Source organism: Phalacrocorax aristotelis, chromosome 9, assembly GCF_949628215.1.
Source record: "Phalacrocorax aristotelis chromosome 9, bGulAri2.1, whole genome shotgun sequence".
NCBI classification, from domain to species: Eukaryota; Metazoa; Chordata; class Aves; order Suliformes; family Phalacrocoracidae; genus Phalacrocorax; species Phalacrocorax aristotelis.
The window spans coordinates 20,560,058-20,578,158 of NC_134284.1; the positions used below are offsets into that span (position 1 = coordinate 20,560,058).

Consider the following 18,101-nt stretch of genomic DNA (forward strand, 5'->3'; position numbering starts at 1 on the left):
ATGGTGAACTCCACTGATGATATTGATTAGTTCATCGCTGGCTATAAAAGGAGTTCAGGGGTACTGGTTCAGATGTTCACATGTACAGTGTAGGCAGCGATATTAGTAAGTGAATCTTCCCCAAAAGGACAATTATGATAGCATTGCAGTATCTTACTGAGGTTTCCAAGTTCTTTGCAAACTTACAGAATGGCAACATACGCTTCTAAGAATGTAACCTACAATCTAAAAATATGTAACCTGCCTGCTAAAAATACTAGGAGTCATTAGTAAGAATAATATGCATTAAAAGAATAGAAAAAGAAGAGTTTGGAAACCCACCCCCCATCTGGCATTTCTTTTTCTGTGGCTTATTTTTTATCTGTGCGCTAAAAAAAGTATGAGGCAGGACTTATGGGGAGCTGTAAGCTTCCAAATCTCTGACTGCTCCTACATTTGGAAGGAATGCCCCAATACCCACAGGGAGAGTTGGGCACATAGCTGATCTATATAGAAGCACTGTAATCTTATGTAGAAAAAAACTTATTATTATTTATCTTTCAGATATACCTTTCCTCAGACAAAATGTCAATGGTATATTGAGTGGTAGAATGAGAATCTCTGGTTTTGGGTCTATTAAAAACACAAGTGACACTTGTGGAGTGATAAACAAGATGCAAATCTGGAATATGTGCCATGTGTACTGGCAGTGGTGAGCCTGGAGCACCCAGCCTTGTGCTACCTGGGAGCTGCCACTCTATGGAACACAACTGATGGAAAAGCAAAAATAGAGGAGTGCTAGGAATTGGTTTATGAAGAAAAACTGCATGAGAAAAACAGGCCAAACTTGGTTAGTCCATGAGCAGGGAAGACCAGGCATGAAAAACTTTAAGCTTAAGTTGGAAGTTTGAAAGATGGGGAGACTGCTTTCTAAGGAGATTCAAGAAGAATGAACTGAGGAACAATTTTCTTACTGCAGCATTTTTAACTGTGGACTACCTAAGGTTATGAAGCTTCATTTTTGGAGTATCTTTGAACTGCACAGTGGGCTGGAGTATACAGTTCAAAACCAGTTCTGTATTAGTGATGGAGCTGGCTAGGTGACTGGCCCTAAAACAGCTGGTTTAACAATTTCTATTGCACAGTTTTGCGTGGCTAATGCATAGTCTTCTTCTGGAAAAAGAGGATAGGTAGGACATATATTCCATTGGAATATTTCTCGTTCTTAACTTTTAGGATTAAATTGAGCAGCCAGATATTAGTTGCCTGATGCACTCCTGTATGGCTCTGCTGTTGACAAAGGCATGGACGGGAAGCAGTGTGTCTTCAGTGGGATAGCTGAGCTTGTGAAAAGGACACTGGCCTCAAATACTTCAGCAGCCAGTGTAGAACTGATGCTAGAAGCTCCTAAAACTAAGTCAGAGCAATCGTGCCACACTGCTCATTATCACACCTCACTTCTGAGAAGGAAAATAAAGCTATACATAACAGTTTTACTTTGTTATCTTTAGGAAGAGGATATTTGTATTTGAGTTACTATTAATGAAGGCTGATGGACTAGAGGGGTTTTTTTTTCTGTCTAGCGCAATTTCTACATTTGAATTAAAGAGCCAGTTCAAATTTTTTCAAGGGGAACGAATTCCTCTGATTTATAAAAGACATGTTTTTGAAGTGGATTCTTGCTGCCTGCATGTATTAACTCTCTTAATTCAACTATACCATAAGTCAAACCTTGCTGAAATAATATGGGATAGACAAGAGACAGCAAAATGCTAGTGAGTGGAAGGATGGTCACAGTCTTTTCTTATGATCTTGAAAAAAATCTCAGTTAACCTTTCTGTACCTCAGGTTTCCCAGCTATAAACTGAGGCTAAAATTCATATTTCCTGGCGAGCTGCTGCCAGACATTATGCCAGTGTTTGTAAAATATTAGAGCAAGGTGCATAGCCATCATCACTGTCTCGTGGTTGTCAGAATGGAGGGAAAAGAAATGCATGAAAATAGGCTGTAATTCCTTTATGGAGGCTTGGGCAGAATTCCAGTTACTTTAAAGCGTGTATTTAATTAATACCCATCTATTCAAGTGCTGCATCCCAGCCAGGTTCTGACGTTGTATTTGCTTTGCTATAAACATAATAGGATGAGTTTGTGGCCGAAGAGAAGGCTTATTTTAAGCTTCTTATGGATATTTATGAAATAAATGTTTCCTGATCCTGCAGGGAAGAAGGGGAAATAAAGTAAACAAGTTGTATCTGGAACAGGACAACACCACCTTGAACAAGCAAGCTCAGTCCCAGTGTCACTCAGACCATTGGCAGGGTCAGAGCTAGATTTAACTCCATCAGCTGCAAATATACCCCTCTGTGAGAGACCACAGATGGAGCTAGATGTGCAGATCCGGGAGCTTGGCTTTGCCCCAGATTGAAAGTGGAGCTGAGGAGGCAGCAGCCTGCATCCCTGCTGCAGCTCCCACATGGACACCGGTTAGGCCCCTGATGCCTTTCATGGCACATGGAGCATGTGGGTTGCAGGATGCTGAGCAGCACCAGCCTCCTGGGTGTCTTGGTTCACAGGCCTTGTTTCATGCATCTTTGTGCCTCCTGCTCCTGGTCATATTTGAATTGCTGACAGCACCTGACCTGACCACTGTTATTGCCATGGATGGACTGAGGTACAGGGCATCCCAGGGACATACTTGGTCTGACAGCTGTACATGTCTAAGCTAGTCCCTGTGCCTGCTGTGACATCCACGGGCAGGTTCAGAGTCCTATCAGGCTTATCCTTGGCTGCATGTGCAGTCAGTGGAGAGAAGATGTTGCGATACCTACAAGGAGTAAGTACAATATACCATGCCTGACCTGCCCTAGGCAACGCTGGAAGTTTGTGGCAACACATGGAGTCAGAGCTAGTTGACACCTACAGCTCCTGCTGACTTCAGTTTTAGCTGCAGATGAGGGTCTTTAAGCATCAGGCTTCATATTCCCACAAGTGGATTAAAATGATGTCTAGAAATTTATGCAGTTTATGAGCATCCAGCATATGGAAAATGAGTACTCCTTCCATTATTGCAGTCAGACATCCCTACTCTGAGTTTATTAATCAAAAGGAAACTATATATCAGATTTTCATATTTAAGCCATATAAACAGCTGGGAGTCTAATAATATTTCTATGAAATCTTAAAGTTGAGAAACATTTATAACAAGGGTTGGTGGGCAGAGCAGTTAAATCAGCTTTTAGAAATGAGATAGACAGCAATGAAAAATAATTGACTCAGTGCCTGCTTGTACATACACCACTTCTCAGCCAATAAAACATAAACAGAGAGATTCTGTAGGAGTTCTTGAGAAGTGTCCTCTAACTTTCATTTCAGTTGATGCTAGAAGCTGATGGCTGGGGATATGGAATTGTTTAGTTCCAAGTGCTGTTTCCACTCTGCATTGGTTGGCCAGTTCGTTGTCTGGTTGGTGATCTCTTTTGGTGACATTTTATTTTATTGGTGTTGCACTGGAAATCCCTTGGCCTTCAGGAAATCAGAAGCACCCAATCCATGCCACTGGTCAGTAACTACTACTGAACATCATAACAAAAAAGTTTTTAAAGAAAGGGGGAAAAATGAGCCTAGCAAACTCTTTGATATTTATCTTACTTTACACTAGTTTTATACAGAACTAACTCCGTTGGCATCTGATTTGTTCAGATCAAAAGGAGAATAGGGCTTTTCTCAGTGCAGTTTTTCTAGTATATTTTCATGTCTCAGTTGTGTCATCTTTTTTGCTAGACAATATTAAATAGCTGTAATACTAAGCTGCTTGTATTAAGGTAATATATATGACAGTAATGAATTGGACCCTTCATAGAACTGAAGCTTTCACAGAGATATAAGCCAAGGCAACAACAAACAAACAAAATATCCATCCAGATGTTAATGAAACAACAAAGTCCTCTTACAGTTTGGTTGAAGACCTAAGGCTGTGTCATTTAACTCAAGGCAGCTATAATAAAGCAAACAGGTTTGAAAGTGTTAATCCAGCTTTCATTAAATAAATTGTCTATGTTGTGGCATGTGCAGTCTCTGTCAGAAACAGTCTGAATTACAGCCCTGACAATCTCTTATCCTCAACACTTTGTTTTAACTGGATCAACTGTCTGTTCACTAGATATATTACTGGGTTTATTTTAAAGCCATGCTTCTTTTTTTTTTTTTTTTTTAAATCAGGGGTAAGCTCATGTTTATTTGAGACTTAAGAAGAATATCTTTCCTTGCCAGTGGAGAATCTGCGTCAGCTATGAATGACAAAAAAGGAAAGCTGACTCATGGCAAAGATTTAAAATAAGTCAGTGGGAACATTTGAGAAATAGGAATTTATGCCCTACCATGGAAGAGTATGTGGACTATGAGCCAAAATAGGCTAGGGCATAATCTCACTGAAGCTACACCAAGGGCAGCTTTGACTCTTTCAGGTGGGGCAAACAGTTCTCAAGTGAGACACACATGGCCCATGAAACCAGCACATCCAAGTGCTCAGGTGAGAAAAACTGCCTATGGTCTGAGGGAGGACATTCAGAATGAGAGCAGTCTGGGCTTAGGTAAAGAGTAATGGTCAGCTCTGAATCTTGGGAAGATAGGACCGTTAAGCAATTTGTTATTATGGGTCGTCCATGATGAATTTATGACATGTTGGTGGAAAGTAAAAGCACCTTTCAAATAAGAAAAATTATCCTTGTGTTCTTTGTGGTTTATGCAGCAAAGCTTGTTTGGAATCTATTTTAAGTAGTAATTATTTATAATGATGACTGTTAACATGTATGCTTTTTTGTCCTCAGAGATCGCAGAGAGCTCTTACAAATTACCTACAAGATCACTTTTTTGACTTTGTTGATATGAATGTTTTAAGCACAGGAAATCTTGTGCCCATGAGGATCTGTTCCTGGTTCTCACCTGGTTCTCACCAAGTCCAAAAACTAGTCGAAGTCCAAAGTGAAAGGCTTTTTGTTTTCTTAGCTAGACATCATGGCTGGAAAGATGCTTCCTCTTAGATCCTAACTCTTGGGAGATGGTTTTAATCAGGAACATGTACTGTGATGTTTTGTCTTCTGAAGGAACATAAACACAGAAGTCCTCACTCCTAAAAAATACTGTCTCAAATTCTATTTTCTGCTCTTTGGTCCCACACATAGAGTGAAACTAAGAGACTAATTATTCCTAATGCATGTAGACAACTTTGCTGCTAATATTGCAAACTTGAACAGCAGTCTTGATGGCAGTGTCAAATCAGAGGGCTGAGCTTGGCACCCTTTGCAGTCTTCAAGGATTGTCACTTGTCTGTGACCCATGAAGTTTAAGTTTCTCTTTCTCCAGTTAATAAAGAATGGCAGAAATGGAGCTCATAAAATTTTCAAGCTCATATTTTGGGCTTGAAGTAAGTTTACTTACTTTTTAAGTGAACTAACTTTCCCTTTCTCAGCATTTTTGCTTTGCTGATGCTTTCAAGCTTTAACTCTTCAGATAATGTAAATTAAAGTCTGCAAGGGGCATGCTGGGTGAGAAGCTGTCACTGTATGTGGTAATGTGTCTTTGTGGTGAGTTTATTTGGACCGCTCTGTGTTTCTCTTTACTCAGGGAAGCCGTATGGTGCAGATGACTTCCTCCCTGTGCTCATGTATGTGTTGGCCCGCAGCAACTTGACTGAAGTCCTTCTGAATGTGGAGTATATGATGGAGCTCATGGACCCTGCTCTGCAGCTAGGGGAGGGTAAGAGTACAGTGTTTGCTCCTGGGATATTCGCTTTGGATATCATTATTTACCTCGCTTCAATGTTTGTGAAAATGGGGCAGCAAGGCTCTGGCTAGGCTTTGTGGGTAAGCTTTGGCCAAGCTTTTCAAACCTGAGGTTCTAAAATTATTGTCAAACGCTTCAACCGGTTTTAGCCAGTGCGGTGCCCTTAGATAACAGCTAGAAAGGCATGACCCCAGCATAAATGAGAACTGAGTTGCTGGATTAGTATCCTAAACAGAGCCTCTAGTGTTCCTTGGCCCAAAGGCTGAAAAGTTAAAAGGTCTTTGCCTAAAATTAAACTGCTGCTGCAATCCATTGTGCAGATGCTTTAATTTATTCCAAAGAGAAAAGAGCACATTTTGTAAACTGCATTGTATGCCCAGGGCCACACATCATTCTCGTGATCACTCTTCTCTTAATTTTGACTAACCCCTTTGACAATGTTCTCTGGCTGAGTATCATAGAGAGGCAGAGAAAGGAAAATTGGGTTAGAGAGGAGTAGTGGGTTTGGATGCGAATATAGACCTTTGCTATTAGAGGGATAAATACCCCAGGGAACTGTGAACCTTTAGTTTCTTAAATATAGCTTAGGAAGCAAATGCTACTAACAGTGACAGGGATATGAACTCTGAATTAGGAACACAGATAATTTTTTCACCAAGTAGCCTCTAAACCAATAAAACGGGTTTTATTTTAGACTTTGTTTTGGTAAGTACTGAGGGTCTAGAAAGGATTCCTGGATGAACAACAGCAGACTAGTTTTATATATATTAAATGGAGATATAAGTCTGTAACTAAGAGTATGTCATCCCAGCACAATGCAGAGCTGGGCAAAAGTAGGTACTAATAGAATGAGCAGTAGCAATGCAATCATGTTAGTGAGGGGTTTCTGCACAGGCTAATTTTCCTGCTGAAAAGAGTTGTTAGCAGAAAAAAATGTCAGCCTAAGCACAACATTTGCTGACAAAAATAAGCTGGTTTTGGTGACTCTGCTGCCCACAGGTTCTTCATTTCGAAAGGGCACACTACCAGGCTGGTTACTGAAGTCAGCTGGGTTGAGGAGCTCAGGGTATCAAAGGCAAAGCTGGCTGGAAGTTCTCTTGTTGAAGATGCAATGACTGTGTGAAATGTGTACTCCAGTCAAAGAGGCAAAAATTTTGCGAGGGAGTCTCAGATCGAACTGGCTGAATAATCACATCTGAGAGGAGACTGGGTGCAACTGCAAATACAGGGAACTGGGAAAAAAAGAACATCTCAGTGAAGACAGCTCTGAGATGGCAAAGCACAGGTCTAAAATGGGAATGGGCAAAAGTTAAACTAAGTTAGGCCTTTCAAAGCTAAATGGCAAAAGGTGACTCAAGCACAGAAGTAAAAGGGAAAAAGGGAAAGCAGAAGTGAGAAAACTGTGAAATTATGTCAGGTTGATACAAAAAAATCACTTAAATCTGGCCTCCAAATTAAAAATGTAATTTGAATTACTTTTATAACAACAGTGATGTTGTCTACTGGGGCAAAGGCAAAGACAGATGATGGGGAATGACTGTGTAGAAGTAAAGATACTGGAAAGTGGAAGAAAAAATAATTCTTAAAGAAGATGTAATTAATTCCCGTTGTGGGGGACTGGGAGATCTTCCTCCCTGGAATCTGAAGGAACAGATATACCAGGTCATGGGTCCCATTACAGAAACCCCTGACTCTGCCAGTGCAGGAGAAATACTGAATGACAGACGAGGGAGAGAAGTAACTATATTTAAGAGGGGAAAAGTGGCACTTGCAGGCTTGTTAGCCTGTTCTCAGAAGCCCTTTGTGGGAGACAGTAAAGAAAAAGATAGTGGGATTGATGTATGCAGACCTACATAGCTATAGGGCATTCCTCATCAGATCTACCCGAGTATGGAAAGTCAAATGTCAGTGTCTTGGTCTCTCCTCTCCTACACCAAACTTTAATGGTGGTCTAAAAATACTGCTTTTAAAATGCTTTCTTAGGCACCAGTTATGCAACCAGCCACAATGACTGTGGAGCTCATCAGAGCCTGAGAAAGGGCTACGAAACCCCAGGCTGCCTGGTGCGAGCTTTGGGTGATGTGGAAGTGCCATCTAGAGGCAACTGCAATTATTATGAAACTTGTTAAAAACAGGGAGCTCTGCCCAGCTGACAGGCAACTTTTATTTCTTCCCATTTTCCTGGCAGCTGGGGCAGCAGGCTGAGGCCTGGCCTATTGCCCTGCTTCAGGCCAGGTGCGCTGTCGCCCAGAGGTGCAGGGGACATGTCCCCATCCCCGCTGCTCCTGGGACACTGTGCTGCTGCTTGAGCACCTGTGCAGGCTGACTCCTTCCCTCTCTTCAGAGGAAACCCTGGGCCCAGCCTCTCTCTTGTCAGCGGAGCTGAGCCTAGGAGGCAGCTGGGAAAATGAGCACTTTAATTAACCCAGCGCTGGGGCCATGCCCTGGCATGGGGCTGCCCCACAACCAAAGCAGCAGCTTCCTCATATTCAACTCTGTCCTGTTATGAGGGCATATTTTCATCTCTGTTGATGAAGCCTGATCTTATCACAGTCCAGCTGCTTCCCTGGCTGCTGCCGCAGCTGGTTATTTATTACCGCTGCAACCAACAGCACAGCAGTCAGGGACTTTCTGGGGAAAAGGGACTGGCTGTGGGCTTTTATTGCTTTATCCCGTTTCTCTGCTTTACCAAGATGTATCCCACGACTCTGAACAGTCCATTAATTACTCTCAGTCAAGAATCTGGGCTTCCTGTCTAGTTGATAGAGATGGAGAGAGTAGCAGGTAACTTGTCCTTGCAGGTCTGAGCCATCTTATAGTGGTGTTGAGCCCACAGGAGACCCAGGTTCTAAGCATTTCAGCAATGTATATAGACTTGGAGAGGCTGAATCCAGGCCTCGTACTTTTTCTACAGAGTACACTATGATTGTTACTATTTGGTGCATTATGGCGACTGCTCAGGAGCCCAAATTACAGATGTATTGCACTGGCTCTGTTAAACACAACAAAAAGATGGCGATGTCCCAAAGGATAAACCATCTGTGGTCAAAGGTGTTGCTTTGGGTTTACTTGTGAAAGCAGATTTTGTAGTAGTTTCCCTTCAGTCTGTGTTTCCTCCTCTACATCTCTCATCTACAGCCTCAGCAGTCCAGGCAGTGACATTGCTGTGAAGCAGAAGGGGGCAGAGGACAGTGGTCATTAGGTCTCCTTTCTCTTGGGTTAACATCAGGCATGCCTGCACTTCCTGCAGTGAGGCACAGAGTGCAAGTGTTAGCTCCCACTGCATGGGCACAAACAGGCAAGGTGCAAGCCCATGCTGGTGTAATGTTCATACAAGACCTTCTCCTTTTGCAGGCTCATATTATTTAACCACCACCTATGGGGCCCTGGAGCACATCAAGAGCTATGACAAGATCACCGTCACACGGCAGTTGAGCGTGGAGGTGCAGGACTCCATTCATCGCTGGGAGCGACGGAGGACACTGAACAAGGCCCGGGCTTCCCGGTCATCAGTGCAGGTAGCTGGCGTTATTTTCTAGGGAAAAGGCCTGGAAAATGAACATGCTCTCCCCATACTTACTAATTTTTAATACGATAATTATTTTAAAACAAAATTAACCCAAATCACTGTTAAAATACAAGAATACATATGGTGCAAGATCTTAGAAAAACTTACCTCATTCAAAATATATATTACTTACAAAATGCAGTTTGAATTCTTGAAGTACCCTCATAATGATATAATTTTAAATATGACTGCAGAGTGATTTCATTGTTCTTTCTCGAAGGAGGCATGCTAGGAGCCTTCGCATGTGGAGAGCTGTGGCAGGGAGGCAGGGAGCCCCTCTTCTCCATCACTCTTAGAGCCTGGGGAAATCATGGGCTAAGCTGAGGGGATGTGAGCAGACTATGCAGGTGCTGTTTCCAGATGGCATAAAGCTGTAGGAGGACCTAAGACACCCCAAGGGCCAGCCAGACAAGCGTCTTCCAGAGCCTGGCTTCTCCTGTCCTGCAGCAGGGAAGACCCAACAACATCTGGTTATCTTTGAAGCCCATGCTGTGCAAAGTCCAGCAAAGACCTCCCCATGCACCAGTGGGAGAGGGTCCAACTGAGGAATGGGTGCTCTGGGTCTCCAGCCATGGTGAAGCTGGGTGCAAGCCCAGGCAGTCTGGTTGCCATGCCAGCCCCATGTCCTGCGATCAAATTGTCACCCACAGGGAGGCAGCAAAGGCCACATCTCAGGTTCTGTAGAACCTTCACAGTGCAAACCTGAAAATTGTGAATGCTGAGGAGAAAGACAGAGGAAAGTCTGCTGAGGGGGCGACACAGTCCATGTAGCCCTGTGAAAGCATGCAGTTGAATATGTTTTCCATATTGCAGTCAAAACAGTCCCTGATGATCTCAGAACTTGTGAATGGTGGATGGGATACTGCTCTGGCAGTACTGCTCTGGCAGTAGCTCATAGCAAGTACCCAGCTGAGCAAGAAAATGCCATATTTCTCCAGAAGATTCCCACCACCTCCAGCAACATAAGGGCTGTTTTCAATTCCTTTGAATGAGGGTTAATATTAGAGACACACAAGCTCATCCTGGCAGAGGTAAACAGCTTCCTGATGTGTTCAGCATGCTCCTGCACATCCCTCTGGCTGCCTTAACCATCTGCAGTGATACAACAGCCTGGAGAAGAGAACGCTGCGGGGAGACCTTATTGTGGCCTTGCAGTACTTAAAGTGAGACTATAGGAAGGATGGGGGCAATCTTTTTAGCAAGGCCTGTTGTGACAGGACAAGGGGCAATGGTTTTAATCTAAAGGAGGGTAGATTTAGACTGGATATAAAGAAGAAATTTTTTACAGTGGGGGTGGTGAAGCACTGGAATGGGTTGCTCAGAGAGGTGGTAGATGCTCCATCCCTAGAAACATTCAAAGTCAGGTTGGACAGGGCTCTGAGCAACCTGATCTAGTTAAAGATGTCCCTGCTCACTGCAGGGGGGCTGGACTAGCTGACCTCTAAAGGTCGTTTCCAATGCAAACCATTCTATGATCCTGTGAACATAAATGCATTTTGGAAACAACTTATTTGGCAAATCTCAGTTCTGAGTAGTTTCTCACCAAAATGGCTGGGAATTTTTTTGAACTTTACAGATACAAATTGAACACACAGGTTCCACTGTGACCCAAAGCTCTCTAGGTTCAGTTCCTCATGAGTTTGACAAGAAGAAAGTCTTCCCAACAGTTGTTACTGCCTGAAACAGGATACTAGCAAATCAGCCTCCTCAGCATAACTTCTGCTTCTGTTTCCTTACTGATGAAAGGAAGTTTGGAGGACACACTCTCAAGGTGCTGTTTCGGTGATGATGGAGTTACAAGCGTCACCGCACTGCAGGCCCTTTTGTATTTCTGTGAGATGGGATTTTCAGGCCGGATGGCTGAGGTTTTTATCTTGTTATACTGGTCTGTTACTTCTTTGCACCTTATTTCTTCAGGAGCTGTGGAAAGGTGGGAGAAGAAACTGTCACAGACTACTTGTTAATGATATTCACCAAAATCAGAAAAAAGCTTTCAATTATGTCTTTATTTGGTTAACTGTTTGTTAGTTTAAGTATTTGCTGATTCAGAGCTTGATTGTCAGAGGGTAGGAGAATAAGTGGGCATTAGAGGATGACTGGAGAATATTTGGGAGCATTTAGGAGCTCTAGGTGGCTAGAGCTTTGGGCTGAATTCTGTCTCCTTTGGTCCCAAGTGACTGTGTTAACTGCAAGATCTATCCTCATGTTTCTTTTCAGGATTTCATCTCTATCTCCTTTCTGGAAATTGGTGCTCAGTCAAGAACACTTGCTTCCCGGAACACCACCACAGCTGAGCAGCTGAGCCAGCAGTGTGCTGAAAAGTTTGAAGTCTCCCATCCCAAGGACTATGGACTCTTTGTTTATGTTGATGACCAGTTGCTGCAGCTGGACAAAGATGTCCTTCCTCACCATATCAAAGCCTCCCTGCTGAAGAGTGAAACCAAGAAAGATTTCCATTTTATTTATAAACCAATAGACCATAAAAACCCACCAGTTCCAATTGTCAAAGAGTCAGACTTTCTCTAAGGGCTGTGCTGCTCTTTAGTTGTGTTTGCTGTCATCCTGGAAGGGCTGGATAGTTTATGTCATGAGATCCTCTGATAGCTATAGACCTCTCAAGATCTCTGGAGTGTGGCCTTCAACACAGGGCAGATGTGCTAATTGTAGATGCTGTCTGAATACAGGGCATTTCTTAGCAGAGTTCACTTGCAGAAGTAAAAGGAGCGTTCAGGAGAACATTCATCCTCTGGAAAACTTGAAGTGTCAAACCTCAGAACCTTCTGCTGGCAAAGAGCCGATGTCGCATAATGTAAGCGGACAGTGGCGAAAATCCAGAGAGCTTGCAGAAAAGTGGACATTTACTCCATAATAAATTATGGCAGGTGTGAATCACCTCTGTGCACAAGGCCTGTGAAAGGTCTGCACGCACCTCAGTGCTATCTGGAGGTAAGACTGCGTTTACGACTTAGAGTATCTGTTCACCCAGTGTGACTAAACTGAGTGTTGTCTGATGTATGCAGTGGCACAGGGCTGCCACCTGTAGCAGAACTCCACCTCTGTCTTGCTGTCTACACATGTCATTGCCGTTGAAATCCATGTAATTATAGACTATGCAAGATGATCCTGTACCTTCACTGAGAATACATTTTCTGCCATCTATTTGTCACTGAAATCAGGTAGCATAGGCATTTTCATCAATGTATTTTTCTTAAAGATTGAGTGTCTTCACCATCAGTTTTATATGTACAGCAGTTTTAATCACATTGATTGTATGATAGTGTCTGGTTAATTTTATATTTATTTCCATGTGTGATATGGTGCAATTATTTTAAAATAATCACTTGTAAAGAACTTAATAATTTGCCCTGTGTAGCAAGCCAGATTAAAATTTGAAAGTCAAAAAGAGCTAGAATTATGTATCTGTCCCTTTTTACCCAGGTGTCATTTTCTCTAGCATATTCATGTTTATAAGTGTCACCAGGTTATTACTTTAATAAATTCAGGCTGATGCAGACAGAACTTGCTAATTCTCCTTTCTATATGTGATTTCAGTCATTCAGTAATTGCAGACTTAAATTTCCCTGCAAACCTAAATTGAACCAATGCAAAAATGCATTTCATGAAATTTGAAAACAATTTTTCAGGATTGGACAATGGAAGCGGGAGCCTTAATTGCAAGACAGATCCATGTCTTCTGGGTGCCTTCATTCAGGCAAGATTCCCACTGCGAGCACAAGATACTGGACTGTCTGCATGCAGGAGGCAAGTAACCTCCACTGCAGCTACAAAAACTTGGAATCAGGCCTAGAAAACCTCTGATCAGAAAGAAAAGGTGGTTTATTGTGGATTTTGCTCAAAGCTGCTGCTGTTTCCTCCCATTAGCATTCAAAAAAGAACTGGGACACCTTGGGCCAAATCGCCCAAGGTCCATCCCCGCATTACTCCTGAAGCTCAAGAGGTAAGATGGCATCACATGTAGCTGGTCAATCTGTCAGTCTCGGGGGCTTGAAACATCTGTTACTACATGTCCCAGCTGTAGCATGCACTGGCCAAATCTGCATGCAGATAGCAAAACAGTGCCGTGCATCTGTCAGCTTGGGCTATGTGTATGTCTTGTCAGGAAGGGACAACAACCAAGAATGAGGAACAGTGAATAACAGCAATTTTGATTTCGAGGACATCATGTGCAGAGCTTTCAGTGTGTGATACTGGCACTGAGATGACTCCAAATTCATGGTTATTTCTGCTCATGTGCAGCTGTCAGCACCTCTGCCTTGCCTCTGGGCAGCACACACATAGGCTGGTGGAGCTGAACCCCTCCCTCACCCTGCAATTAGCCTCTTGCAGGGCAGTGTGCTCCTGCTGGGAGCCTGTGATTCTCTCTGGGTGGCACTTGGGATGCCATGACCAAACCTGAGACACAGGTTTCCAGTTCTAGTCTGACAGAGGAGATGCTGCTCTCAGGGACCTGAGGGCACTCACAGGCATTGCTGCCTCCACTGCCTTCCCAGGGGTACCCCACCCGTCCCATGGCCCAGGATCCCATTTCAGCCTACCAGGGCTGTCAGCTCCTGCCCCAGTGATTCTGCAGCAGGGCTGGTCTTCAGCTCCCCATAGCCATGTTCCAGCCCAGCCTCAGCCTGTCCCCATCCCCAGGGAGGTGCCTGATGCCCAGGACTGGGGCTGCCTCTGGTGCTCCCCACTGTCCCACTCCTGGCTTTAGCAGTGAGACAGGTGCCCAGGGAGCCCAGCGTGACCCAGGAGCCCCTCTTTGCCCCAACAGCAGCTTCCCCATGTCCATCCTTCAGGATACAGCTATGCACCTATGTCCAGGTATTACACTGCAGGGGGTCCATGTATGGCAGGACTGGGGATCCCCAGCACAAGACCCAGAGATGTGGGGGGTCTGACCAGCAGCTTAGTGTTGCTGTAAGTTATTTTAAGCCCCAGGGGCAAAGACATACATGTCTGCCAAAGTCCTTGGCCTGATCAGGTTATCTTTATACTGTAACACTCACAGTTAATGAGCCTAAAGTAATCTGTTGGGGATGAGGCTAAAGTAGAACCATGCAAGGCAGGAAGCTAGGACTGATCTTCTGCTGGATATTTCCAGAGAGCAACCGGACTTTGCACCGGTCAGGGTCAAGCAACAGATTGATGAAGTGAAGCGCTCCAGCACCTCGCAGTGTCCTGAGATGTCTGAGTCAGCAGCTGGACCTCAGGGTGAGGAGGAGCCACGGATTATAGGCTGGTCAGTGGAGCCTGGGGAAACTGTGACAGTGCTAAATCAATAAAATCTAAGTGGGCTCAGATGAAAATCTACAAAGCCTTGTCCCAAAATCAGAGCTGCAAACCCCATTTTTCAAAATGCAAGGACTGCCAGCTGAATTTCTGTAGGTTTTACAAAGGCTTTCACAAAGGCTTTCAAATTGCACAAGCAACATTTTCCTCTGGCATAACAAGTGCAAAGCTCTGGTTTGCTTTGCAAAGTTTGCCATGGCTTTCCTGATCTCAGACATTATTGATAGTAATGTGAGTTACTGCGCCTGGCCACGAGCTGCCTGGAAGGAAAGCCCGGTGCTGGGGCTCAGTGTAGAGCAGGGCTTGCTTAGAGGCTGTGGGGCACCTGTCCTGTTTGGTCACATATAAACTACCAAGAACAACTTTGCTAAACATATGTCTCTGGGATACAGGGGTGACAGGCTCCTCCAGGGCTCTACCACAGCTGTCCCTTGTCAGGGAATGCAAACTGGGAGATGACCCAAATGATGGGACCTTAGAGGACCCAGGACAGAGACAGCTGCAGCCTCTCCAGGCTCACAGCTCAGCAGTGGGACTCAGGCTCTGCATGTGCCAGGATCATGCAAAAACAGCCTGTCTGGAACAAACTTGCTATTGTTTTGGTGACCCTGGCAAAGCTCTGAGTCCCCAGCATGGAGACTGCTGGAGGGGGAAAGCATGTCCCTCCCTCTGGACCCTGGTGCCCAGGGCCCTGCGCTGCTTTGGACTGGTATCTAACATTGTGGGTGGTGAGAAATAAAAAAGTGAAATGTGGGAATGAAATGGGTGTTTTTAACGCTCCATGGGATTTTATTAATTTGCTTTGTTGTGCTGCAGCCCAGGGAGGAGGAAGCAGCCCAGTCTGGTGCTCTGTGGCCTCCCCTGGTTATTCAAGATGGTCACGCCGTGACTCATGGTCTGGCCTTCACATGAGCCATCAGCAGACAGGAGTGTCTCAGGACACTTTGATCAAGTAGGGTTGTGCAATCCAGCCAAGGCGGCCTCAAACACACATTTGCAGGGAAATATTGTGCAATGGTCGTTCGTTTACTCACAAGGAATGGATTGCAGCATGAGAGAGAGGAAGAGGGAGACCTGCTGAACCTGGCAACTTCTGCAAAGAAAAACCAAAAAGCTTGAGTGGCCATGTCGTGCATGGAGCAGATTTATGCACGCAGTGATACAATCTGTCAATCATTCACTGAAATAATTACACTGGCAGGTCATGTATAACCTAAAGTAAAAGCCATTGACAGCAAAGGCAGTTTTCCTGCTGAATTCAAGAGCTTTTGGGCCTCATCATGCATCAGTAACCAGCTGTACTTCAAAACCTGCCCCAAGACTGCCTTTTTTCCGTGGACTTGTGGAGTGATTCAGGCTGGCAAGGACCCCCCCCGGAGGTCACCAGTCCAACCCCTGCTCGCATGGGGCTGCCTCCTAAGTTTGCTCAAGGCCCCAGCCTTTCAGTGCTGCAGGTCTCTGGGGCTGGAGATCCCACATGCTCACTGAGGCTCTGGTCCAGCACTTCAACCCCTTGCACTGCAAAAAACCAGTTTCCTCTTACCCAGCTGGTGCTAAGACCCTCCCTGGTCCCACCAGAGTCCCTCCTTGGATGGGTGTTGCTACTGTGGGATACTGGCCAGCTCTGCCTGAAGTGCATGGGATTACAGACTTGTAATATTTCTGTTGTCTCCTGCCTCTTTTCCAGTATCATGTCCCTAGAAAGGAAGTGGCCTCTGATTCAGAATTGCCTGACCTCGTGGCACAAAATGCTGCTTAATCAGAACTTTAGCTTAAGTGCCCTTTTCCCTCTGCTGCTTCTCTATCCCTGTTCTCACAGGGCAGAGGCTGAGCATAGGAACGAGGCCTTCAGCCTCCTGCCGTGAGATGGGCGCAGCTGATCAGCACTTACCTTAAGCCATCCTAGTGAGATAAGGTGCAACTTGGTTTGGACAGAGCTAAAATAATAGTGCTTGCTGGAATCTCCATATAAGTTACACTGTACTATGGAGGCTGATCACGCCTCCTGCCCTCCAGGTCCTCTCAAAGAAAAAAGCAGTGACTGCTGCATGCAGCAGAATGTTGGGTAGAAACACCTGGCAGATTTGGCACAGAACAGCTGGGAAAAAGGACCTTAAACTCTGTTCCTAGCAAGAGGAGGAGGAGGACAGGAAGCCCTGGCCGGTGTAAACAAGTCTTGCCAGGGGTTACAGATATACACAACTGTTCAGCTCAGGAAAGGTTTTTGTAAATTACACAGCCTCAACTTTGCCCTCTTCTGATAACAATTTGCTGCGAACCTGACAGTTTTCTATAGTCTGCAGAAGTCATTCCTGTACCCCAGCATTCTAGGAACAGCAGCTGCATGCCTGCAAGAAGAGCAAGCATGTCTGCGCTTGCCCAATACACCACAAGATACTCTGGCATAAGACAGACCTTGCACAATCCTAAAATTATTTTCTCATCAGGTTCTATTACCATCCCAAAATAAACAGCCTGCCATGCAGGCACTAAGCCTGTGTGATGCTAGAGGTCTTAAAACAAATGTATTGATCAGTGCAGGTGAAGGTTGCTTTTTTTCTCTTTTGCGGGGCTGTTCCCCGAGTGACTGCAAAGGAAACCTTCATGCCTACAACGGCTTGAGCAAGTCCAGCGGAGAGCTACCAAGATGCTCAGGGGACTGGAACATCTGCCTTATGAGGAAAGGCTGACTTGGGTTTGTTCAGACATCACAAGAGAAGACTGAGGGGAGTTTCTCATCAATATTTGTAAATATCTGAAGGGTGGGTGTCAAGAGGATGGGACTGGACTCTTTTCAGTGGTGCCCAACAACAGGACAAGGGGAATGGGCACAAGTTGGAACACAGGAAGTTCCACTTAAACAAGAGGAAAAACTTATTTCCTGTGAGGGTGCCAGAGCAGGGGCACAGGCTGCTCAGAGAGGTTGTGGAGTCTCCTTCCCTGGAGACATTCAAAACTCACCTGGACGCATTCCTGTGCCCCCTGCTCTAGGTGTACCTGCTCAAGTAGGGGAGTTGGAGATGGTGGTCTCCAGAGGTCCCTTCCACCTCCTACCCTTCTGTGATTGTGTGATTCTGTGAAATGGGTCTCTGGATACGAACTGGAAATTCAATAGCACGTTAATGCTTTTTGCAGGGCATGGATAAGAACCTGCTGCCTCTCAGACAATATGTGGGTGCAGTAACATCCACAGCAGATTACCTCTTTCATTTCGGCACATCCCTGAGGGAAGGGGTAACAACGCCATGGGTCATTTTGGATGGTGAAGGTCTGTAAATCACTCTTACAGGAGGAAGATGGACAGAACAAAATCTTACTCTTTCATGTTTCAGCTTTGCATCCTCAGAGCTACAAGGGCCTACAGGAGGGCCAGGGCACATGACGGAAGTGAGGTGCAAGTGCCACCTGGGCATCAGTAATATGTGAAAATAAAAATGTGTGCAAATAAAAATACATGCTAGCAGTTTTCATC

General features: G+C 44.7%; 1 protein-coding gene across 1 annotated transcript in view; it reads left to right on the forward strand.

The window, feature by feature from the left end:
- RIN3 (Ras and Rab interactor 3) overlaps positions 1-12,733 on the forward strand; it is a 71,560-nt gene extending 58,827 nt beyond the window's left edge. Inside the window, exons 8-10 of the mRNA XM_075103746.1 lie at positions 5,602-5,733; positions 9,115-9,278; positions 11,546-12,733. Of these exons, the coding sequence (XP_074959847.1) occupies positions 5,602-5,733; positions 9,115-9,278; positions 11,546-11,854 (605 nt within the window). The 3' untranslated portion in view covers positions 11,855-12,733. The remainder of the gene's footprint in view (positions 1-5,601; positions 5,734-9,114; positions 9,279-11,545) is intronic.
- The last annotated feature ends 5,368 nt before the right edge of the window (positions 12,734-18,101 follow it).